A 26,731-nucleotide genomic window follows, 5' to 3' on the forward strand; every position below is an offset into this window, starting at 1 on the left:
CCCCACCGCAGAGGATCAAATGGGAAGACAGCTCAAATAAAGTTAATAGTGCATTAACTAAAGGCAGCATTGCTGAGCCCCTAAGCAGTGTTCCTCATCCAGCACCTGCCCCTCTCCTTCCTCCTCCTCTTCCTTCTGCCCCCACTTTTTAGCTCCTCATTTGTCTTTTATCCTCTCCTCTTTTCCCTCCGTGAAACCGCAAGGCAGCTACTGTATATTTGTACCTCCAAGGCGGCACGGTAAAAAAAAAGTGGATTGGCTGCAATGCATAGGAATGAGGCACGCGAACCAATGGAGTGTGCCGTTGGCCCCTCCCATCTGCATATCTCCGCTCCTCTGCAGCTTGCGAGAAAGCAGCCTGATGAATAACACAGAGGGGACTTGTCTCTGAGATTATTAATTTCCCATCTCTCTCTCTCTCTCTCTCTCTCTCTGTCTCCCCTCCCTGTCTCTCTCTCCCCTCCCTTCCCTCGTTCTTTCTCTGTGTGCTTACCCCTTGCGTGTGGCTCTTTTTTTGTTTGTTTCTTGCCTTGCTGTTTGAAATGATCCTTTTCCATTCAGTGTGAGAGTGCATGAGTGTTGCTTCATGGAGCTGTGCGGCCACTGTTAACACTGCCTGGTAGCTATTCTTCCACACAAGAGCTCTCGCGTCACGAGGGGGTGAGTTGGTATCTATTAAAATCAATATAGTGTCGTGAGACCCGGGGCTAAGGCAGTCGGTGGAGGTGGTGGGGGGGTGTTAGGTTTTCTAATGAAATTTTCAATCTGTGTATGCCTGCATCTAAGCCTGACCTACAAAGGAAAGGGAATTTCTAGCTGAGGACTCCAGTTGAGTGCCGGTGCGCGATCGGACGCTCGTATCTGTGTGTGTGAGTGTGTGTGTGTGTGTTAATGTCAGAGGACGCCTGGGTCTCATAGTGTGATCAGTCAGCTAACAGAGCAGCGAGTTGCTTTTGTTGCTAAACACCAGGCATGCTTTTATCAGAGCTAATGGGGATGTGTGTGAGAGACCTTGATTTTGCTGGGGGAATGGCAGTGGGATGGAAATGCAAGCTAATGATGGGTAATTGAAATAGGGGGGAATTATAGTTTGTTTTGTTGATATTCTCTCCCTCGCAAGTATTCGCTCTCCCTCTCGGAACCTTTGCTGAAATATTGATGACTCTCTCAGGCTGCAAAAATGATAATGATTATAATGACATCTGCATCGGAAAGTACTTACAAAAGCAATAGCAACCAACAATTGAACTTAACGCACTTTATGTGACACACTCGGGTCATTACTTGACTCGCACATGAAGAGTCGCTTGTGAATTGATGTTTGGTATGGATGTGTTTGATCAAGTGTGTAGATTTACTGCAGAAGAAGGTAAAAATGTAACTTTTGACGCAGCATTCGATGTCTACCACATGGCTGTGTTTTGATTGGTTGTAAGTCCGGAACATTATTTGTGGGAGGAGTTTTTTATTAAAATTTTTGGACTGCAATTGTTCTTATTACCTTTTACAAAGACCTTTTAACTGAATTTGATTAATTGTGTGAAATCGCATAGTTGTGCAGTATTAACAGTTAAAAGTATTCAAAAATATTCAGCAATGACAACATGGCTGTTTAGATTGGCTATTTGGAGGGACTTGGAGTGTATTTGCTGTTGTATTGTTGTTTTTATATTATTATATAGTTTTTTTTTTTGTTTTTTTACATGTAAATTGAAATGGATATATTTCATTGGCCGTCTGTGTGTAATATCAGTTGTGCAAGAGGTCTGGAGTGAATTTGCTTGTTTTTAATGAAATAAAAATGATTGTAAATATATGCATTGTAATGAGCAAACACACATCCCAAAAATTAAAATAAAAATTTGTACACTAACCTTTGCAAACTTATCCTGTACAAATACTTTCCACATATTTATCGAAATTCATATTTATTCAGTGCGAGGAATCACATATTTGTACAGTACAGTTAAAATGTTTTGCTTCCATTTATCATTAAATAACTGTTTTAATTTGCTGTTCACGTGAAATGTTATTTGTATGAGGCATTTACTGACATGTCACTTGTTAAACATTTACAGTTGTTTTATATTAGTTTTATATTTTGGCAAAGTTTTTTTTGTTGTTGTTGTTGTTGTATTTGATTAAAAGTAACATTATTCAGTTTTAAGAGCTGTGTTTTGATTGGACAATTGGACTATATTTATCTTCTTTTTTTACTAAATCTAATTTTCAGATTAAAACGAACAATTTCCCCCTGACTTTTTGTGTGTGGTTCAGTCTCCCACACTGTAGTGCACATCGTCTCCCCCTCATCGTCCTAGAGAAAACATGATCCTCTCCATAAGCTGACATATCTTTTTTTATACCCTCATTACATTGTTTTCAGTAGCTTTGTTCAGTCGAAAATGATTTTGGAAGAAATAACAATGGCAAGAAAAAAGCAAAAAGAGCGAGTGAGCGAGGAAGAAGGAGAGAGAGAGAGAGAATACCCCACATTCTGTTTATGTAATTTAGTGAGTCATAACGTGGGTGCATGAGGCATTATGCAAGTTCTGGTTGTGCTTTGAAAAATTGGTTATCTCCACAGCACCTACGAGGCACACAGATGGATGCGCCTCAATTGTGGTTGGCCTGAGCCCTGGCAGTGCGGGGAGCCCTTCTGGAGGAGGACAGGCCTCTTTTTCTCAAGCCGTCAGAGCTTTGGATTGGTAAATCCTGTGGGCTTGACCGAATAGAGGAAGTGCAGAGCTACACGAGGGTGAATAATCACAGTGTGCAGGAGAGGGGATTTCGTAGGGCACTGCGTATGCCCTGTGCCTACAATTCACCCCGCTGCTCATTAGCTGCTGAATACATCATGCAGATTTCTGCCAGTCCTCTCATTTCAAATGCAGCTCCTCTTGACAGAAATTAGAAAAGAGAATATATAATCAAAGTGATGCTGTTGTGCATGCGCGTGTGCCATTTTTTCATGTTTTTTTATTTATTTTTAAATTGATTCACATTAAAAGTTAATCTCAGTATTAATTAAATAAATTGAATATGTCAACAAATAAAAAAGCTGATGCTGAAAATAAAACATAAAACGGATTATTCCCCTTGACTTAACAAAGATCCAGACTCTTCAAACACCATGTGCGTTGGTTGTAAAATATCCCGGGGTCGCAATGATTATATGTTTCATCATTTAGATAATGCATGGCCTTTAAGTGTGAGAATGAAGTATAGAGTTAGATCTCTCCCCCTTTTATTTCCCTTGGAAGCTGGCGAAGGGTTGCTGTGTACTCTGTTATCGTCAGTAGGAGTTAAGTGCTGTGTGTTGAGCACAATCAGAACGTGTTTATTGCAGCGATTATGTAACTGGTTATAGTCTTAGCCTGTCCTGTGCAGCAGAGGCCTTGCGGCGCGCATCACGCTAGATGCTAGTGTTGCTGTTTCGCTTGCGGCAGGGCAAAGGGAGGGGGGAGGAGGGTGTCGGGGAAACCTCACACCGGGCATACGCCGTTCGCTTTCGTTTGTGGAGTGGAAATAGAAACGTAGCATTCCGCCGCACGCCAGTGTGTCATACTCGTATTGAAATGATAATGGAGCACATGCCGATGTAGCGCAGGCTCCGCTCTCAACCCCACAGGGAGTTGAAGGAGAATACCACGGTCGATAGTTCTGCACAACAAAACAAAACAAAAACTGCTCTCCTGGCGATACGTATAAATGCTGCCTCCTTATTGTTAACAAGACGCCAAGTCCTAGGCAAAGGAGCCATTAAAGAAAACAGTGGCTGTTATTAAGTCAATGACTGAGTGAAGCACACCGGGGGTGATAAAACGATCATATTAATACCTTGAACTCTCGCTTTCGCTAAATGGGGCAAGTGTATATTGCTTTGTAAACATTTCCACATCAATAGTACCATGCCACAACAAAAGATAAACCCCAGGTTGAACAAGGAGATAAAGCGACTGTTTCACAAGATTAAATAGAAAGTGATGCCAGCTTGGCAGCCAGGCCGTGTGTTGCATGTATTATTTATAATGGGAGAAAAAAAAAATGCAAATCATACAATTACAAGCTGTAAAGCCAAGTATTAAAATAAGAGAGCGGAATTAAGGCCTTCAGCTGATGCGATGAAAATGAATGATTTTAAATCTAGCATTTGCATTTTGGCAAAAAATAGTCAAGACCTGGAAGACTATTCTATAAAAAGAATACCATTTTTTATTTTGAGCTTTTTTAATGGGTATCTGTGTTTTTAATCTGCATCCTTAAAGCACATAACTTCACGCCTGCTTTGAATAATGTTTTTTGTTGTTGTTGTTTTTATCTACCCAAGCAGCTTTTGTAATATATGACATGGAGAAAATGAGCTCATAAAGAGTCATGAAATTTCTCCTACATGGAATTGTGTGCTGTTTGTAGATCTGTGTTGTAAAGAAGGCCTCCATAATCCATTTACTTCAATTTGTAAACACACAAATGACACCGTGCACCAGCGCAGATGTTATGAACCCAACAGAAATCTTCTAATACCTTGTATATCTAATCGTATTCAAATTAGAAAGCATGTCTGCGCGTTGGTTTTGTAGTGAAAAAGCATGAAACGGAAGGAAGCATACGACAAATGCGTTATTTTTGCATAAGTAGTGCACAAATTGCATTTTTGCGTTTAAATTGGTTATTATTAAGTAGATTTATAATATCAAATGTACCTTGTCAGATTTTGTACACACAATATTGGATTATTATTTTTATGTTAAATATACATTGAACAATGTTTGTGTTTTGTCCTCAGTAGGTTCACTTTGCACGTACTGCGCTTGAGTTTATTCCAAAGAATAGAAGTCTGTGGCTAATCCTGTGGTTTGTACATACTGTCGGCTTTGATAGGGGAAAAAATGAAGATGCCGTGTGGGTGTGCAAGATTAGGCTTATCTTCAATTGCATTGTATATGAGGATATCCGCGGTGACATTGACAGAATGGGACTCTTCTCCCTTTAAAATAAGCCAAAGGAATTTGCAGGTTGAAACAGTGGAGGCGTCCAGGCTGCAGTTTGTTTGTGGTGGCGTGCTTATGCATGATAGCCCCAGCTCAGGACAACAGCAGGATGAATAAAACGCTCCGAGTGTTCAAAGCCATTGTCCCGCTGCGGTTGCTCTTTGTCCTGAAGATACCCTCGCTTAGCTCTCCACATCATGTTCTTACCTCCCTGTCGCAACAGTTCTGTCCTTCCAGGATGCTTAAGATGCCAGAGCATCTAATGGCTCCTGCCAAGATGCCTCCAAAGACAACCACTTTTGAGATGGGGACGCACACGTCACATTGAATCTAACTCATTCTGTTGTGTAAACGGCAGTTTTTTGTCTCCGGACATTTGTTGACAATTGCTAAGAGATATCAACATGTTTCTAAGGGATGCACCAATGATATATTCATACTAAATTTGGTTTTTAGTTTGTCATTATAAGTCAATATTGGATATTCAGTTGTGCATGGCCATTGTTTTGAGTAATGATATTTTCCCATCATCTTACGGTCACTTAAGATTCATCTTTAAAAACACTAACAAATTCTTAAAACTGTTAAATGTAGGATTTTTTTTTGTTTGTTTTTTTATATGGAATTGTAATATTGGCCAATTTTTGTGTGTTGGCCATATTACTGTTAAATAATTACAATAATAAACTGAAACTAAAAATCATTCAAATGTTTTCAGTCATTTAAATAAAGATGAAATAAAATATAAATGTTAGATGAGAAAAAAATAAAAATAAACTGAAACTAACCTGAAATAATTAAGTTGAAGTTGAACTGTTAAAATTGCTGAAGTACGAAACTAAAGCTGAAAGAAAAAGGAATTCGAAGCTATAAATAATTATTCACAAAATTAATAGCAATTTTAAAAGCATATACAATTACTAAAACCTAAACTAAAATTGATATGACTGTAAATATAAAAAATAAAATGCTAATTCAAATTGTTAATGAAAAATATTATAGTATATAGGTAATACTAAAATATATATGGCTGTAACATATTAAATAGTTCTGCAATCTTTTTTTTAGGGACTATAGTCTTTACATAAAAGTAGATCGAAGTGATGGACCATGACTTTATACTTGCTAGTTGGCTGCATCAGCAATAGGGAGATTTATTAATTTATGAAGTGCAGGATGAGTAGCCAATATTTATTTGGTCTGTTTTCGTGGAAGAATAAGTACATATGTTTAAAGTGTGTGTTTTTTTTAGGAGTATACTAGAACATAGTTTGCTTCATAGCTCATATTCTTGGATTACAGGTAAAAAAAAAAAACTCCAGTACAAATTGCATAATAGTAAACAAGTCCATTATGAATGTGTTTTGCTTCGGCTGGTCTCCAAGAAAGCATCGAGGTTGACACACAAGCCCCCGCGTCAATCATTACAGGTATTTTCCTCAGTGGCCGAGTTGACTTCTCACTCTACCTCCCGCTTGCGTGATTAATGTTGGGCAAGGTTAGCGGAAAAAGAGTGCACTGTGTTCTTTGACCGACAGTGGGCCGCTGTCCTCTTTCTATCTCTCCCTGCATCCCCCTCCTCTATTTCTTTCAAGAGAGGCCTGCTTCAGGACTGCCACAATTGTTCAGCTCCAGCCCTAAGCACCTCTGCCCCCAGACTTAGCCCAGCTGCTGTGGACCACAGACACACTAATTGGCCCTGATTTAGTCTGCTTTAAGTGCACTCTGCTGTGTGTGCTGACATGTCGGTCCGCTCTTTTCCTACTGGCTCTTTAGGCCATTACCTAAATGAAGTGCTGCCACTGGAAGTTGGTGAGCACATGCAAATGGTGAGGTATTGATTTGTGGGTTATTTCAAGTGATGATATCTCTGTCTTCAATCCAGAAAGGAGACAAATATCTCAGGAGAGTTGTTTTTATTATTCAATTCAATTTGAATTTATTTGTATAGGGTTTTTTTTTTTACAATACAAATCGTTGTTTCTACAATATTATTATTATCATTGGATATGTGTGCAGTAATGCAGCTGTGCAGTAATATTATTTACATTGTACACACCCACACAGCCGATATTTGGAATATACTGTATTATATAATAGCTGCAAGGCTTTTACATTATATATATATATATATATATATATATATATATATAGGTCTTATTCTGTGATGGACAAACGTGCTGAACTGAAGCCAAGTCATTTATGGCATCGCATTTGGGAGATGCCAAGGCCTAAATCAATTTAACTTCACAGCTAGCAGGGCACGGATAGAAATATGGACATTCATGCGGCTACGCCCTGCCAGTCCTCAGAATTAAAACCATTAATCTATACACAGGTGACTGTTTTAGCACACTAGCACAGAAGATTCAGCAGGGAACGAGGGGTTCGCGTAAAGAAGACCAACAGCGTTAAAACAAACAAGTTTTCCCCTCGCAAATCCTGTTAGGAGACGCAACGGAAGCTGTTCCTGCTTAAAATCATTAGCATCTCAAGCTTCTCAAACTGAATGCACATCGGATGCACGTTTTCTCAAAGTGCACTCTGAAATGGACGGGGTCCGGTGGAAGTCCGTCAGCCGCTTCAGAGTGGCAAAAATTACTTGGGTTTGCCGAGCACATTATTGTGTATTTTTACAGTTCTTGACAGTTCAATTTTAGCCCCGTGTTCGGCTGACATTATTCTATCGGGGCCCCTCCATAATCTGAGGCTGTAATGCTCCGGATGCGGCAAATGCTTATTTCCAAGACCTCTGCGGCAGGGGCCGGCCTGCGCCATCACTCATATCTCAATTACCTAATCTAATGCATCTCAGTGGGCTGCTGCCCTGCCCCAGCTTCATTTACTGTAAGTGCTAGAAGCTCCTCTGCAATTGTTATGTGCGCCAGCACCAACCTGCGCCGTCTGGGGGAGAGTGAGCTCAATCAGAGAGGGGCAGGGAAACACACGAGAAGCATGGAGTGGGAGACGGAGGTGGAGAGCGAGAAAGACTCAGGGAGATAAAACGAGTCGGTGGGGGAAAAAAAGACAAAGAGAGAACAGCGAGCGCTTCTCTGTGAGAGGGTGTCATGCATCGGCGGGCGGAGAGGAAGAGCGCTGTAGAATAGATGAGTATTAGCAGCTACACACATGCTGTTATAGGAACAGGAAGCAGGGCTCCTCTCCAGTAGCGTTCGCCTCCACGTTTTTGGGAGATTGTAGCTGGGAACTTTATAGCTGACTCATTTACAATACACTTGAGAGACTCTACTCATAATTCATTTGATAATAGCATGTTGCTTAGCTAAATGTGCGATAATCGAATAATCGAATAAGCATAAAATATGCTTCTCACAGCTGTATATGGGGCATTGAATATAGGTATTATTAAACATAAATACTGAGCTAGTCACAATGCATTCTTCTTATAAGGTATCTTATATCTTATATCTTATAAGGTAGCATGATTAAGTTACATGCATGTCCGTTCAAAAGTTTGTGGTTGGTAAGAATTTTTTATGTTTTTGAAACGTTCAACAAGGCTGCATTTATTTGGTCAAATTATGGTGAAACAGTAATATCGTGAAATATTGTTACAACATAGAATAAATGTTTTCTATTTTAATGTATTTTATTCTAAATTGTAATATTATTTCACAATGTTGCAATATTCAGCACCATTATACTAGTTATCACTTGGTGCTTCATTATCATACGCTGATTTGTTTCCTTAGAACCATGAATAAAACTCATTTCATTGAATTTTTTTATATCGGTCAATTATTCTGTCCCCAAACTTTTAAACATTGATTCTAAAAAAAAACGTTAGAGGCCACATTGGAAATATGGCTATTTTAACATAATTAATTGATAATGATATTTAAGATTTCGTAATATTAACGATTTGGCACTATTTCTAGTCCACAAATCAAATAAATGTAAATTTGTGGAGTTCATGTTCCTCAAGTGTCATTAAGACAAAAATAAAAAGGTATCATAAATACAAAGAAATTCTGAAATGTGTGCTATTTTTTAAAATCGGGTTTTCCTTCAAATTGTTATGCATTCTATATCATTTGTATGATTAGAAGCTAGTGTTTCCTGACTTTTGGACCTCACTGCGTGTACTCAGCCTTGGCAAGACAAATGGTCCTAGTGTCTGCATGGTGTGAACAATGACTGAGAACAGCAAAATATGGAGATATGTCACCCAAACTAGCCTCTCCGGCAAGACCCTCCCAGATCCGTCCATGACAGCTGGAGAGGGATCCGTCTATAGACTGATTTACTGTAGTGAGGATGAGATTCACATACTAAGCCGGCTTTTAAATCATTTTTAAAACTGTCAAGTGAAATGCTTTCCAGTAACACTGGTGAGCTAATATATTAGTGTTGCCTTGGAAACGCAGGGAAAGAACTTGTTTGATGTATCCTCGGAGGGTTTAAACGAGGGTAGGATGGCGGCGCGGCAAAAGTTGCTCACCGCTTGTTTTCACATTCCGTTCCAGTTAATTGTCTTGGATGGCTAGTAATTAACCAATGCGTTTTTGTCAGGTCGCCGCGCATGCTTTAGATATCTGTCAATAAGTCACGTCAGACTCATCAGATATATCAGTGACACACTAGAATCACCACGACAATTAAAACTGCAATTAGCGCAGGCTCGGCGGTCCCACGGCGGCACACTCCCTCACTTAGCGCATGTGCTAAGTGTGTGCGTGTCTATGCGTATGCAGATCATCGGCAAGTTTAAGCTGAGAGGTGTGCACTGAGAACTCTGCCGCTAATATGTTTTGTCAGGAAGGCGAGTGTGGGTGATAGAGTGGCCATGTTTATGTCTGTATTCCCCTGTGACAGAGTGTGGTTCCAACTTCCCTGTCTGTCTATTACGCAGTGCAAAGGTTGGCCTGTCAGCTCTGTCTGTCACCCCCACTCTGCGTCAGGAAAACTTGCCAAGGGCCAAGTCTCTAACACACATTCACGCATACACATCCCTCCTGTTTGCCCAGTGACCTGTGCTTTTGCCGGTGTGTGTTACAGAGCCCGTGCAGTGCTCGGATCAGCTGACACAAAGCTCCTAAAGCCACGGCTTTCCTGCTCAACCACCGCAGAGCAAATCCGCAGATCTACCTGAGCTCTTACGATGCACCGTTCCTGCCTGTAAACGCTGTCATCATTAACTCACCCCTGCTCCAAACCTGTACGACATTTATTCTTCCGTGGGATGCAGAAGGAGCTGTTTTGAAGAATGTAGTGCTTGTTGGTTTTACAATGAATGGGATCTGGAGGTTTCAAAATTGATCAAAGTATCATAAAAAGGTCAATGGTAATATTGTGGGGCTTGTGGATTTACGCGATGGCTTTCTGTGAGGAAAACACACTTTAGATCTCTTCAGGGTGTTTGTGACCGTTCATGCGGGAAGTACTGCTGCAGAAATCTGTGAATGAATCATTCATTTCAGTTGAATCTTACCAGTGAATCATTAGTGTAATAACACAACTGGGCTGATTGATTTATTCATGAATCTGACTTACATCTGGTTGCTCGAGTTTGGCTTCGTGAGATCATCAGTGAACAATTACTTAAATTTGGGTTTATTACTCATGCAAGGTTACTAAATGAATTCAAATGACTTAAATAGTAATATAGCATGTGAGTCAATTGTTCAAGTCGAATCTTCCCAATGAATCATTGAACATCATAACTAATTTTTGACTGTAATGAAAACAGGGACGTGAGGGATAGAAGTACATTGTGTTCGATGCAATGTATTGTAGAAGACCACTTGAAAACAATTCGAAAGTTACATGATGTAGTATCTTTGTACAGTACATGTAATCAGAAAGACGCAACTCTATCGCTGACAGCCATATTTTCATCTGCGCAAAATTCAGTTATGTCATCTGCCCTGACGAAAGTCTGTGAGGGAATTCAGAAGCACATTATAGAATCCAAACTAATGTTTTAATACATTCATGATGTGTTTGCATCCTTTTTAAGGCGGCACATTCTTCCGAATTTCCTTTTGTGTTCAAAGAAAGAAAATTATTCAGGTTGGTAACATGTTGACGGGGCGAGTAAATAATGACAAAGTGTCCATGTTTGGGTGAACCACCCTTTTGAGAGAACCACATTTCCCAACAGCCTCTTGTTTGGGGAAGATGGGAGGGGGCTTATGATCATTGGCTCAGCTTAGCTATGAAAAACATCTGATATGAGGAGAGAAAGAGCCACATATATCGACTTTAGAAAGAGAGAGTGAGCGAGTAGCAATGCTTCTTTTGTGTCCTGGTAAGGCAGACGGCCCTGGGAGCTTTGGGGGAGCCACAGTGAGGCAGTTTATGACACTTCACAGGAACCGTTGGATATGTGATAGGAGATGCTGAAGGGTGGAAGCCCCCGATAACCCTGTGTAAACCCTTGGGCTTCCACCAGTCATACCTGTAATTTACAGTGATAACTTTTCACCGCACCTCTCAACCTGATATTCCCACAGTGCTGTGCTAAGATTGCACAGAAATAGCAGCGCACCGGGGAGAGAGCTAAAACATATGTGTGGCCTGTTTAACTGTTGACATATGTGCTCAAAGTTACGCAGGCCTACCAAACGGACATGACGGCGCATAGATGATGCTGAAATACGACCTCTTGACTTTGAGCGGCTGGCATTTGCGGCGAAAACGGTGTTGTAAATAATTTGAGGGAACTATTTTCGTAAAGTAATTTGGGCCATTTGATGCCATAGCAGATGGGCCATATTCAGAGACGTAGCATATTCTGCCATAATTAATAGCACGACTTTTACAGCAGCTGACACTAATGCTTTTATGCTGGCTTTTGGAGTATTTTATGTCACTAGTCGAAACTAATACCTCGGTTTACTACACAGTGTAAACATTTATAATGGCAATTTTAAGACATCTGGCAATAATGGGATGTATCTTGTTAGATGGCGAGGCTTGTCAACACGGTGAACGTAATTATGACAGATGCCAGTTCTCCAAGCTCACTCATGAAGACACATGTGAGAGCATGCACGTGATGCCAAACCCTCCGTTCTGCGCTCGCACAGAAAATCACTGGGCTGCCTAACAAGCCATTGAATTAATTGTTTGTAACTAGTGTAAATATTTTCAAACTGTGCAAAAGCATGAAATTGGCCAATATAGGGAAAATGAAATGCAATTAATCCACAGCTCCCATAATACAGATAAGGACAAATAAATCTTGCACATGCATGAAACGGCATGTAATTAAATTGCGCTGGTTTAAAGGCGTTTTTACTGAAACAGAATGAGGATGTAGAGATCAGTTAGAATGGGTGACTAGTTATCTACTGGTTGACAAGCTTATTCAAATTTGTGTTTTAGATTGAATATTTTTGGTCTTTAAAGCATATGAAGTAAGAGACATACATTCAGTGAGTGAATTTTTTTTGTGTGGACTATGACAGTTTTTGTGCAAAAAAAAATGTTGTAAAATATTTAGCCTTCTGTATTTGTTGAATAATTGTCAGTTATTTTATTAGGCTCTGTGCTCTGTGCTCTGATTCAGTATTTACTAATTTTTTGCATTTATTTCTAAATGAGGAAAGCATTTATTTATTTATTTAAAATGAGGTGAATTATATTATAATTACTAATAATATAAATCCTTTGTTCAGTCTTTTTCAGTTTCTTTTTTTTCTTTTTTTTTTTACGTTTTGAATGCCTTTTACTAACACATCTTAAGACTGCTGCATTCTTTTGTTGTGCTTTGTCTAACGTTTTTTAATGACAAGAACTTGCCTCCTAAAAACGATGAGGCCCAGGATAAAAGGTTTAAGGTGGGCCATCTTTCCACCATGCTCAACTTTTTCTACCCCTAAGAAATGCATATAATCATAAATCATGTCAGCCATGCTAGTTAATTAAGAAAATGTGTAGTATAAAATATATGTGTATCTCAGAGATCCTGTTTGAGTTGTTCAAGTCATATTTTATGATATCACATCCAGTTTAGGTCATCCGCTGACATGCTTCCAACCTCATGTGCTTTAATAGTCATGATTGAAGAAAGCGATGGGAGATGGAGCTCGTTTGCCGGCCTTCCCAGAGGGCTGTGAGTTCGGTGCTGGCAGAGACGTCTGTGTGTCCTGGCCTGCTCCTACAGCTCTCTGTGTGTGTCCATCTGTGTGTGATTAGTTCTGCTCTTAGTGTACCTGTACACTCGCTCCAGAAATCATTAGGCCTGGTCATACCTCTCCTAGCTACGCTTCACAACATCTGTCATGACACAGTCATCAGAGACCCTGCAACATCTGCCAGAGTCTTAGCCTTTGTTTCCTCTCTCACACAAACACAAACACTGTTTCTTGTTCTCCTTGTTACCACTGTTGTTGTCATTTTTTCCTCTTTTCTCACATTTTTTCTTCACACAAACCAGAAATAGGACAGCTCTTTGATCAAACAGTATTGATGTCCTACCCCCTTACTCGCCATTGATCCACAGATGATATACGGCTCCTGCTGTCTGAGGAAGAATTTTGCAGCTGGCCTCAAAGCTGAGGATGATTTAAATCCAGGGGTCTTAAATTAGAGGGGAAAAGATCGAGGCTTTAAAATAGAAATTGTGGTCCAAAATAAAAAAAAATCTGGGATTTATTTTGGTTACACTTCATTTTAAGATGCATTTGTTACAGTGTAATTATACATTTAAGTGCCGAGTAATATCAATTAATTACATGTATCATACTTACTATGTGGTTAGGGTTAGGATTAGGGTTTGGCAAGTGCATGTGTTACAAAAAAACTAACTTTTTTATCTCAAGAATGAATTAATAATAAACATAGCTCGTTATGATATAATAAAGTCGTACAGAATTTTTTTTTAATTATATTTAATTTATTTTATATTTTTCAATATATAGTGTTACATTGTTTGTAAAATTGTATTATAAATTTAATGACACCTTGAATATATAATTTTATTTTTATTTTTTTAATCAAATTTCTCTATAATATACTCTATAATATAGTCATATTCTATAATATACTATACTGACAAATTGAATTGGGAATATAAAATTATATAGATATAAATATAGTTAAAGATATATCTATGTCTTTATCATGAAATAAACTGTCTGATCTGGTCTTCTATCGTCATGAATTGGTTTATTTTGCAATATCAACCAGATCACTGTACATTACCTTTCTTATTATGCAGCTACTTAGGAAGTAAATGAATAAATGGATATGGAATATTGATTTGAGCTGAAATTATGTTATTATGTAAGGAGAAATAGACAGCAGAGTGCTGTCATGAAACTAGCACAGTCATATGGGAAATCAGATGGCTGGGACAAAAGCGGTCAATTATACAGTTTAACTGTCCTTTCATAAATTATGTAACAGCAGAATTTTGCAATGGACCAATCAGAATGAAGTATTCCACTGAGCCAGGTAATAAATAAATATAGTCATAATATATATTAGGCTAACTTCATATGATACAGTGTAGACAGCTGTGCTTAAAGTAAATAACATGATTCCAAGGTTAAACATGATGCGTGATTAATGTTCTTACTGCATGTTCCTTTCACCCATAATGGGAGGAGGGCAGGGAGACAGAGAGAGAGAAACAGAGAAACCCCCATGATCGGGGTTGGGATGGATGGAGGAGAGAAAGATGAGAAAGGCAGGGAAATGAGCTTTCTCCAGCCAGTGTGAGTGCGTGGCTGCCTGACAGCCTGGTTCAGTGCCACCTCGCCACTTTGTTACAGCTGTGTAAATAATGGCTGTAATTAAAATCACCTGTACCTGACAAGCATCAGAGTGTCTGCAGGAGATGCGCTGGCCTGATGAGCACTTTGCGTTCATGCTGCTGTCGCATTCACGGCTGTGACAACTGACATAGTGCATGTGCGACTGCAAATCTCTACTTCGTGTACTGCACGGGAGATTAGGGCCAAACTGGATTTGCACACACATACAAGTGACCACTTGCTGATCGTCACATGCATACAAAGTGCATACAAGCTGAGCTGGTTGTTGTTCAAAACAACTTGTGAAGTGAATATGCATTACATGTTCTCATAATCAGAAGAACTTATTTAACAACACACTATATAAGAAGTTATTTATTTAGAAAAACCTCTAGTTATAACCTTCCAGTTTCGATTTCTCTTTTGTTTACCATTAGATCTATATTATCATCATTTAAATGATTCATCACAGTATAATAAATACCATGGTCAAAATACACCAAATTGTCCCCAAAAATTTTGGAAATCTTACTGATATATTATTTTCATTTCAGATATTTAGCCTTATGGAAATTAGCCATGGTTTTACTACAAAAAAGGGGTTACTACAGTTAAATCATGGTAACTACAAATTAACCATGGTTTTCATACACTAACCATAGTTTACCAAAAACCATGGTATTTGTAGTAAAACTGTTGTTACAGAAATGGAAATCAATAGGTCATGGTAACCATGGTTACACTTTTACTACAATAAAACCCTGGCTAATTTTGTAAGGGTTGACTTTATGGATGCACATGTATATTTGTATGCACTGCTAATGCTGTGAACAAAACATTCAGCCTCCCTCAGAAAGATTTGTGTATTTTAAGCAGGAAAAGATAAGCTACACTCCTCCTAATAGCATTATTAGCCATTTGCAGTGTTGTGCTACTGTTTCCCTCCAATTTCTGTCTCATTGTGATCCCAGGACGATGACTCAGACCCCATCCTAGACTAAAGCTAGCGTGCGTTAGCCGCGAGCTACTTCGCCTTCAACACCCACAGAAACAGTTTCAACAAAACGTCACGCCACAACACAAACATTGATCCAGGGCTGATCTGCAATTGATGAAACATAATGAAGAAATTAAAAAGCCAAGTATGCAATGTTTTCAAAGGCGACATTATCTGTTTATGTATGATCTCTTAATAGAATTACCCACACGCAACTAAAGCATAGCGATGACGCTAACTTGTAATTAAGATTTATGCGGCTTGCTTAGATAAACCCTAGAGTCGGTCTACTGCTGTGGCATTCTCTTTGTTGAATGTTACTTTTAGCTCATTTAGATATGACTTTTAAACTTTAAAGTTTGCACTAAGTATATTTAGCACAGATTCTATACACTGATTTAGCGGATTTTGCAGTATTGATCTTTCATTCCTGCGATGAGATTTACTTTAAATTTCAGCAAAATTGATTCCTCACTTAAGTCATGTTTTCATGCCTTTTTAAGTCTTATTTTGATGTAAAAAAGTGGTAATATCTAAGTATATGAGTTGTTTACTTACATTTTTAAATTAGTTCTCCCATTAACATTAATTATAACACTATTATATTCTTTATTCAGACTGATTCACGAACGTGGATCGCACACAAACACAAGAGGCGGGTTTATTGCATGAACCAATCACAGCCTATCATAACCAGTCACAGCCAGTCATATCATGATGGAGGCATTGCTCCCTCTCTTGACTTTCTCCCATATATTCTCAATAACCCCCACCACATGGTTTAGGGTCTGTTAAAACTCAATGGGCTCAGGGGAGGCGAGAGAGATGCCAGTGCGCATGCACAGTTCTGAGCGCATGTCTCAGAATGCTTACTGTTTCTATAGCAACCAGGACTTCTAATAACAGCTGCAGTGACATGCTGACTTTACCAATTACCATATAATTTTTCCCCGTTTAAATTTATGCGTGTAACACATCTTGGGTATTCTATAGTCTTTTGTTTATGTAGGCAATAATGTACGAGAGTCCGTGCTGCATTGATAATAATCATGACATGAAGCTGAGTAGACTGATAGACAGACAGTACCATACCTAATACAGAAAACTAATGAATACAGTAATATTGCCTCCATACTTCGGAAACTGGGCTTCAACACAGACATGCACATTAACAGATCTCCAGTTTTAGAAAAGTTTCTTTGAGGGGGGAAAGATGCAAATAACACCAGCAGGGGACACTCATGCTTTATTAAATAAAAAAAAAAACATTAATTCTTTAATTAATTCATAATACATGGAATAGTTTTGACACTCTATTCATTTTTTTATGTAGCCAAGGATGGTCACTAAGGGTGTTGTGCTGTGATACACGTAAATGTTTGTCAAAGTGGACGTAGCTGTGCTTGATTATGAATAAAGCACAGCTGTTGACCAATCAGAATCAAGAACTAACCATGTATATATATATATATATATATATATATATATATATATATATATATCTGTGTGTGTGTGTGTGTGTGTGTGTGTGATGTTGGTTTTGCAATGCTGAATGCAGCCACATACTAAAGGACACTTCTGAGATGGGCACAAATGACATCCTGTTGTGAATCTGTTTTGAGAAAATAGTCCTTTAATTCTCCTCTGTATCATGTCTCTATGGTGATGGAGTCTATTTCACCCTTAATGAGACCCCTTAGAAATTGACAAAATGGAGGAAGTAGGAGAGAAGCGGGGCTGCTGAAAAGATAGTTAAGGAGTGAATCACATCCCGATCCGCGCTCGCTCAGCCCGAGGAGCTGTGTTTATTCCATATGAACCTGCCTCGCTGAGTCCCAAAGGATAACATCTATTAAGTGAGTCTGACAGTTTCCAGGCTGTCTCCATATGGCCGAGACCCTGCTGCTGAGTGCCTTTGCCTGCCACGCGTTCCCTTTTCACCCACATGACATCCACCACATATAATTACAGCACATGGGAGCCCAAGCCTTTGTGTGTGTGTTGTAGGAGGAAGTGGTACAACTTCTCAGCACACGGAGGGTTTTGGGTGGTGACCCTGACTCTCTGATTAGAAAATTAGCCCAAAACATGGCACACTAAAGGCCTAGGCTTATTAACGACAGTGCCAATGTTTAGTAGGCGTGCTGGGCTGAGCTGTGAGTGACGGGGAGGGCCGTCAGTCTCCGGGGGAGCAGAGAGAGATATGTTCAGTGAGCTGGGAGAGAGAGAGAGAGAGAGATGCATCCGACAAAGACGGCTGAACCCTTCCAAGTTCAACCCTACTAGAACATGAGATTTGCGACACGGAATGGAAAGCAGATTTGTTCCAGCGGAGTGGTGGGGGGGGGGAAGGAGATGAATTTGTGATCTCGAAATGTATATGCGCTCCTCATCTGAAGTGGCGGCCGTCCTGGAACATGCTGGCCGAGACTGATGTGTATCAGAGGAAAGCTGGCAGGAAGAGAACAGCTGCAGGGGCACATACCTGCCATCTGATTCTGCCAGCCTTTTTGCTTTTACTTCTTTCTCGCTGTTGTAGTTTCAATCTAAATCCATTCACAAGGCTCAGCCCTGAAGCTTAAAGTGCTGTGCATGTTATGAGTGTTCATTTAATGATGTTATTGTTGTTATATATACTTCATTCAGTTGATGCCAAATTTTTATTTATCTATTTTTTTATTAATTAAAGTTTATATATATTTATATCCATCTATCTTATATATATATATATGGTCTAGCTCATGTTTTTCAGCTATATATTGATTATATTACTTATAATATATAAATATGATATTATAATAAATATTTGTATTTTATTATTATTATTATTATTATTATTTATTTATTAATTTCATAGTAATAAAAAAAATGTTATATATATATATATATATATTAAGAAATAAAAATATATATATAAGAATCATTTAATATTTGATTATGTTTTTCCACTGTATATTGAGAGGTTGAGTACAAGGGGTTGTGTCGCAGAAATGGTTCAGTTTCATTTATGCTCTATTATGCATGCCTCCCAACTGTCTTTTATCCCAAAGATTTTCAAATAATATATGGGAATGGCATTCACCGAAGAAACCCTTGAAAGTGATTGTGTGCACAAATGACATATAACTTTCTTCTCATCAAACGATTGCCCAGGAGGCAATGTACCAACCAGTGTGCTGGTCATTATCTGCGCTTGTCTAGGTAGTATTCCTCATCCGAAATTCCGAGCAGCATCAGGGTGCAGCCATGGATCCATTTTTACTGCCTCTTCATACAGCGCACACTATGTACTCAGAGAGGCTGGTAATATTCAAGCCAAAAGAGTTCAACAGGGAAAAAGAACTGGGTTATGATTGCATGGCTTTGTGTTCAAAATACGCCCACTTCAGGCTCTCATGCAAGCCAGCTATTGAGATCTTATTATTGCATCTCACAGACTATAAAAACATCATCCAATACCATTAGACTGAAGCAAAGACTAAGTCTGTCAGTGAAACCATGCCTCAAATTGGTATTCTCAACTCACAAAAAGGTTGCCTGTGGTTTTAAGCATGTGTGTGGTTGTGTAGACGTGCTTGCCAAAGCATTCACAGTCTAAAACAAACGGCCGAACTCGACCGAGAGCAGCAAGGAAATTGTATGTGTCGACTCTAAAAAGGTAAACATAACATTTGCAGTAGAGTCTTCTCAGGGAGTTCATCATACTTTTCAAAGTTTTCCACAAGCCTAGATTTGATGTAGCAGAACTGTTTAACATTACATGTCTGATCTGACATCAAAATAATCATTATGTGTCATATGTCCAATAGGAAATCTTTTTTTAATTTTTTCTTTATGTACATGAAAGCTTGCGATAAATGTTTTGAGAAAAAAAGAATTTAGTCAAATTACAACCATCCCAGGTCTCCCCTATTAAAATATCAGCTTCACCTCTGAGAGATGATCATGTGCTTAATTGTGTGCATATCCACCAGAAGCACTATTCGGTCTGGCTTTATGTAGCATGAACCAGTGTTAATTTTGACACAAAATTTTAATTTAGTTTTAGTCTTAGTCTTTTGACTATAATTCTTTTTAGTTTTAGTCAAGTTTTAGTCATCTGATTTGTTTTAATTTTAGTCTTATTTTAGTCGACTAAAATTGCTTGGTATTTTAGTCGACTAAAATTGCTTGGTATTTAAGTCGACTAAAATAAGACTAAAATTAATAACAGATTTACTAGACAATTTTTTACAGCTGGTATAGGAAACAAACTTAACCAAAATATATAAAACACAAATTCAACTTTATTTCAACACAACTGTGTCTTTATTTCGATTCAAAAGCTTTTATGCAGCAACAAACACTGTCATGATAATGTAAACAATAACTAGCTGCCAATTGACCATCAATAAAAGAAAAATAAAGTTAGGTCCAGGACCTTAAAGCTTACAGCTGAGCTGAACAATAAGTGCATACATTTAAAGTAAATATTTAATAAGTTGGCAGCTAGGTGGATAAAAAAAGTAACAAGATTTTATAAGGTATTCATTTGTCTAGCAATATTGTATGTTTTAAATACTACAATATTGCTAGATTTGTATGTATAATGATAGGATGTGAACATTCATGTTTCACATGACTAATATAGAAACATTTGTGATATTGTCAACAAGCAGAACATTATAAAATATACTAAACATTAGTATTAATCAAATGTATTTATCATGATATTACGTATTAGTATTGTGCTCTCATCTAACTTGAAGAAGGGGCTATTTTACAGTACTTTTCAGTTCGTAATATTTAATGCTACAACATCTACGCACTGCGCTATTCCAATTTTGCTTAGCTCAATAAACAAAAGAACATCGTTGTAAAATTACATTTGAGAAAATGTCCGGGTGGCTCGTCTGTAAATGTCTTTTCAAATTGGTTGTGTTCTTGCCACGAATGAGCGCTCTGCGTGCTTTACACTTTGTTTTGTTTTGTTCGTCGTCAAACGTGAAGTGAGCTGTGGACATTTTGTCGCTCTTTTAGACAGTAGGGACTTTAAGCAACAGCTGCAAATGGAACGGCTACAGCGACCGGAAGTTTGCCGTCACACCGCTGTAGCCAAGAACGTAAAAGAACAGCGCAACGCAGCATTAATTCATTTATTGAGATCCAAAAAAATATATAATTTAAAAAAGCAAGAGAAGGATTGCTTTTGGCGTTAAATGACAATCTTTTGTCAGAAGAGGAGTTTTTAATATTGTATGATGTAAATAAGTCTAAAAACATAACATTTATTTACCTAACCTCTCACGTTGTAGCGACTCCGGCAAATCAGCTGTTCTCCCGTAGTAGACCGTTAAATTAGAACGTCACAAAGTAGCAGTTAAATTCGCGCAGGCGCAATACAACGCCAGAATGGCGTTGCCGTTCCACCAGAGGCTGTTGCTTAAAGTCCCTATCACCTCTTCGAATGCCGACTTCCCGGGAGCTCATAAAAACTGAAAACCTTCGCTTCACGTCTCAATAAGTCAGGCTCTGATTGGTTCTCTTCTCTCATGCAGTCTGTTCTGTTTTGCTGGTTCTTTTGCTCATTCCTCGCATCTCTCCCGTCTGCTGATTTGATTTTCGTCACAGTCTATTTTCGTCTCGTCCTTTATTCGTTGACGATAATGTCAATCAATTTAGTCATAGTTTTAGTCTCCATCAGTGCCTTCTATTTTAGTTTTCGTTTCGTTTTCGTCGGCAAAAATATATTCGTGACGAAAATAATGACGAAAATATTTAGTCAACGAAATTAACACTGGCATGAACACATGCAGAATTGCAGATGAGCGGTTTATGCATGGAGACCCTCGGAGGTGGCCTCGGTGGCAGCATCCATTCAGCGGCCCGGCTGTTTCCTTTGTGATCCTACAGAGATTTCTTCTGTTATTGGTATCGACTTGACAGGATTTGTGTCCGTCACAGCAAACCACTTAATCCAGATCAGCCTTTAATACTAATTAAACTGCTTGGGGACACACTCCGGCGCCTGGTTACTTACAACCAGTGTACATGCCGATTACTATTCTCTCTTGAACCACTTGAACTGAAAATAAAACGGTGGCCTTTTTTATTCGCTGTCCATTACATTGTAAAAGGCTTCCTTTGTTTTCCTCTTAAAAGACCCAAGCCGCCATTGCCATCACGGTAATGTCTGATTTCCCATCAGGTGACGATTTAGCTTATTAAGGTTGCACAGATGGAGATGCTTCTGGAGGAGGATTACTAAAAGAGTTTGTCGACACACAGTTCAGAGGACCGCAGAGATGTTTGCCTTGTGACAAATGGCAAGTGCAGCCCCACTATGCAGGAAGTGCTATTGGCGAGTGCTTTAAGATGTTTAATTAAAGACGCTGTGTGACAGGAGGGAGACCTGCGCGGGGTCCGGGGACTACGCGGCTAATCCTCTTCCTGCGCACACTATCCCCTTGCGAGTGTGATTGATGAACTGATTCCTCTTTACATCTTCATTTGCATGGAGTGCTAACGCCGGCACGGAGCTGTGCAGCAGCAGACGAGAGCTCCTGCACTAATGCTGGCTAATATGATAATGGGAAAAAAGGCAAGGTTAGCCACCGCTCGGCTCATCCGCAGTCTAACCCATTAACTCTGGGCTGCGGTGCACCTCTTTGGTCACAAAACGAGGCGTCCCGCAGGCAGCGTTAATCTGTTAAGGAAGGGTTTTTTTTTTTTTACTTTCGTCAACGATGTTTAAGTTGTCTTTTGATAAATGTTTCAATACAAAATGCAATGTAATAATATGTATAATGTATAATTTTTGTATAAATAGTGCTAATAGAGTGTTCACACGGATTAAAAAAAGTGCAATTTTGAAACCCGTATGATGGACTTAAATAACCTAAAAAATGTGAAATGTTGGAGACTGTTGGAGAATTCAGCCCCTAAGGGGACATCGTATTAGAAGAAAAAAAAGATAAGAGGAATATGTTTTCACACTCTCTATAAGAAGTAATCTTCCCCCATGAAACATTTGCATTTGCTTGCAAAACATTTCCATTCACTCGCAAAATTATTGTGTTCCCTGAGAAACTTTGCATTCGCTAACAAAAGCAAATATAGTTTTTCCTCCCACCTCATATTGTTTCCTTCATAAATGCTTTGCGAACAAATGCAAAGTTTCTCTGGGGAATAAAAAACTTTTTCAATGCAAACGCATTGAAATATAATTTCTCCCTCCCATCACATTCAATTTATTATCACAATATACCTTTAGAGGCTCCATAGATGTGTTATGCGTGAAAGTGTGGAATTGTTCGTATTTTTTTTTTGACTTGTTTAATAGTTCAAATTAAAATAGTTTTATTTATAAACTTTTTTAAGAGACTTTTTTGATTCTGTAATATTGTTTAGATAGTTGAGTACATACATCAATTGCATACATCCTTTTGGACAAAACTTTGGTTTTGTTTAGTTTTTCATTTTGAACTCACATGCTATTTTTGATGGACATTTTTTTGTTGTTGTTGTTATTTCATAGTAAAATTTACTACAATTCCGAATATGCCATGACAAATATTTACAAAATTCGGGGAATATTTTGGTCAAAAATGCGCACAGATAAACCACACACACAGCGCTACAATGCTAACACTCAATCTCAGCTTCCTTTCACCCTATGAACCTTCAGCGGAAACTTTCTGCTCGTGGGAGGTGGTTATACTTTCACGACGTCTGCCAGGCCCCGCTTCCTTTTGGGTTTGCATGTTTAAAAGGTAGCTGCCTGCTGGGAAATGGGTTACTTTCAAAATAGTTCACACCCATGCGCTACAAAACCTCTTGCATTATTAATTTGTTTACTCAGAGACAGGGAGTGTGGAATTTGATGTCTGGCTTTCCAATTTATCACACACTCAGCAAATGGCGAAACTCCTTCAGAAGTGTCGGATAATGCTTACCGAGCACAAGCGATTAAATGTTTGGTACGAAAATGGTTTGCAAAGAGCGGCTGGGATAATGAACGGTCAAGGGGTTCCCGGGGTCCTGCCCCGCTCTATAGCCGTATGTCACTGCGGGTCTGTTGGGGAATGATTTGCCCTCTAAACTGAGATCGTGTTCAGCTGAAGTGGCACTCCACGGACCTGGACAGAAGCCAGCTGACTGTCTAGAGTAAAGGGGCAGCACACTGGCCCTTAAACACTCAGTCTCACTCGCATGCGTACTCACACACAAGGAGCACCTGTGGAGAGAATCCTGCACTGAGCGAGAGGAGAAAACAAAGGTGAAGGTTGATCGAACGTCCAATCTATAGGAAAGAAAGGACGGACCCAGCAGGGGCTCAAGAAGGCCTTGCCTCAGCCGTTTTCTTTTTTTCTCTCTCTCTCTCGAAAGACTTGGCCCAGGATTTTGCTGTGCAAGTCAGTGTGTTTGAAAGAGCAAGGACAGTGCATCTTGATCCTGTTTACCTCTCAGTCCGGCCCGACCAAAATCCTCAGCACTGATGGATGCCAAGGGGTCAGTACTCACTTTCACTGAGTTATGTGTCCTTAAATGAACCAAATGGTAAACAGAACTTACCATCCGAGCACCAGATACTTGATTAAATAAACATTGTAGTTCTTGTTTATTGTGAGAAATCAAGCATACACAGTCAAATTTGAGCCTGTGCGATTTGTTTTTCTTCCCATCAGTAGCAGTGTTATGAGTGGAGCCAAGTGGCTTGTACAAGTTTCCAATCAACTTTAACCACGTTCAAAAGTTGGCTTGATTTTGACTTGAGTAAACTAAAATAAATACATTTGCTTTGTATAAACTGTATATTGTACAGTTTTTAGATTTTTTGACTTGTTTTTGGCATTATGCTAATTTATATTTTTGTTAAACAAAACAATAAAATATTATAAAATGCTGTATAATAAATGTAATGAATTGTATGCTCGTAGAATGCAAGTCCTATCTCTCACTTTTTTGCTTTTCAAGCAACTTATCTTGTATGTATTGTTTTTTTATTATTATTATTATTACATAAAACAGGCTCCCTATGGCTTTAAACCTTCATAGTTTTGTCAAAGTTTTCAGCGATTAATGTTTTTTTTCACCAGCAGAGATACAAGACCATGAAGCATACAATCAAAATCCTTCAACTCTACATTCACAGACAGATAACAGCCGCAGCTTTCACATCATTTCACATTCTATGTCGCAACTCTAAATTGAATTGAATTTCAAGCTCGCCGAATGGCCTGAATCGCTAACGTTTCAGAGAGTCACACATTAGTTACGAACAGAGAGAAAGAGAGAGAGAGAGAAATGTTGGAGCATAGCTTTCACTTGCATTAGTTCCCTCCTCCGTCTCCACCCCTCCCTTCCCTCCCACTCACACACTTACACACACTCTCTCCCTCTCGCTACACACAGCGGTGAACACACACCCTCATCTATAATTGATGCTTGCTTTAGGCAGATGCTGCAGGGATTGGGACTAAGGCAGCTGCTTAGTTTATGGAGGAAAAAGGGAGCAAGATGGTGGAACAGGTATTTTTTTCACCGTTATTCTGCTTATCAAGCGCATTACTGCATTTTTTCTCCTTCTGCCCGTCTTCCTTTTGTGCTGTGGCTGCACAGTAGAGCGGGTGGCTTGTGTATGACAGCGTTCCAGTGTGTGTGTGTGTTTGTGTGTGTGTGCGCGAGAGAGAGTGTGCGCTTTGAAGAAAGAGGGAGCCCCCTTCAGCAACTCTTTTTTTAGGCTGCCTTATCAGCAGCTGTTTTGCTTTCTATCTCTCTTTTCACACGCTCCATCGTCTCTTTCTTTCTCGTTTCTTTCCAGTCCATCTCCAAGCTCCATTTCGGGTCGGGTCTAGGTGGATGAACTCACAAATTTGGCAGCCTCCAATATTTAAATGAGCCGGATTCTGTCACCCACCCTGAGAGAGTGAGTGAGAGGCAGACGAGAGTTAGACGCGCTGCTCTTCAAACGGTTTATTTGGCTGCGTAAAAAAGTCAAACGCTACCGCCCCAAAATGTTCCGACACGTACCGCTTTAGTGCTGCTGTGCTCCACCTGGCTTTCCATCATTTGTAAGGCATTAGCGTACGGCTGAACTCAGTGCGACCGTGAGCCGCGTCTATTCACGTGCATGCGAAATTCAGAGCGACTACGGAGCGAGGGAGGAGTAGCCTCGTTGTGTTCGAAATTGTATTTGCAAAGTATCCTAAAAAAAAACCTTTACCGAAACAAAGGCACTTTTTATAGCTCTGTATGTTTTGTAAGTGTTTGCCTGGAAGCCGAGCGCAGTGAGGTGATGAATCCAGCACGCTGCCACGTAAAACATATTTCAGTCCTCCAAATGTGGTTCTCATTAGGGCGGAGGCCAAAGTGTTTAGCTAAGCCTTACTGTCTGCCATTGCTTTTTTTTTCTCCCAGTGTTTGCCAGCAGCTATTTTACGAGGGCCTCCAAAAAAATCTCAGCGACGGCTCGGCTATAATGACCTCGAAAGTAGAGCTCTGCACCGACAGGGGCTTCCCACACCACGGAGGCACCTCTTCCTTTTCCCTAACTTTCCTTCCACCCTCCCCTTAACGTCTTTGACACTTGTGCATAAAGAGTTTAGCACTCCTGATCAAATGATAGTCTAATTATGGCGTGGTGTGCCCGCTCTTGAACATCAGTGCGCTATGCGAAGTGCTGATGGTGTTAATGGGAAACAGCGTGATGTGTGTAACATCTGCTTAAGGAACAGCAGGGATTTTTTTTTTTACAAGGTCCCGTTTACAGAGTAGCAAGTTGCGGCTTCCCTCCTGGCTCTCCTCGGCACGTTCAACTCGCCAAGAATGAAAATCTTGGCATTATTTACATGTCGTTCCAAAGCTGTGTGACTGACGTCTGGGGAACCCAAAAGGTGATTTTCTGAAGAATATCCTGGTTGCTCTTTTCGGTATTTTAAACTTAAAACATCCAAAGTGTTTTACATTGCACTCAAGGTATACATTTGTATTTGTTTATACACTCCAGGGGAATCAAACCCACAACCTTGGCATTG

At 39.4% G+C, this 26,731-nt stretch overlaps 1 protein-coding gene across 7 annotated transcripts in view; it reads left to right on the forward strand.

Moving 5' to 3' along the window:
• Positions 1-26,731, forward strand: part of rbfox1 (RNA binding fox-1 homolog 1) — a 257,241-nt gene that overhangs the window by 182,346 nt on the left and 48,164 nt on the right. Inside the window, exon 1 of one of the 7 annotated variants that reach the window (XM_052552768.1) lies at positions 359-660. The exons of 5 other annotated variants lie outside the window; for them this stretch is intronic. Coding sequence is in view for 1 of the 2 variants with exons in the window: in XM_052552764.1 (XP_052408724.1) it covers positions 25,194-25,226 (33 nt within the window). In the remaining variant the exon portion in view is untranslated. Of the gene's footprint in view, positions 1-358; positions 661-25,087; positions 25,227-26,731 lie in introns of those variants that run through there. One more of the 7 variants, XM_052552764.1, reaches the window with a different exon arrangement.

This window comes from Carassius gibelio, chromosome B3 (genome assembly GCF_023724105.1).
Source record: "Carassius gibelio isolate Cgi1373 ecotype wild population from Czech Republic chromosome B3, carGib1.2-hapl.c, whole genome shotgun sequence".
NCBI classification, from domain to species: Eukaryota; Metazoa; Chordata; class Actinopteri; order Cypriniformes; family Cyprinidae; genus Carassius; species Carassius gibelio.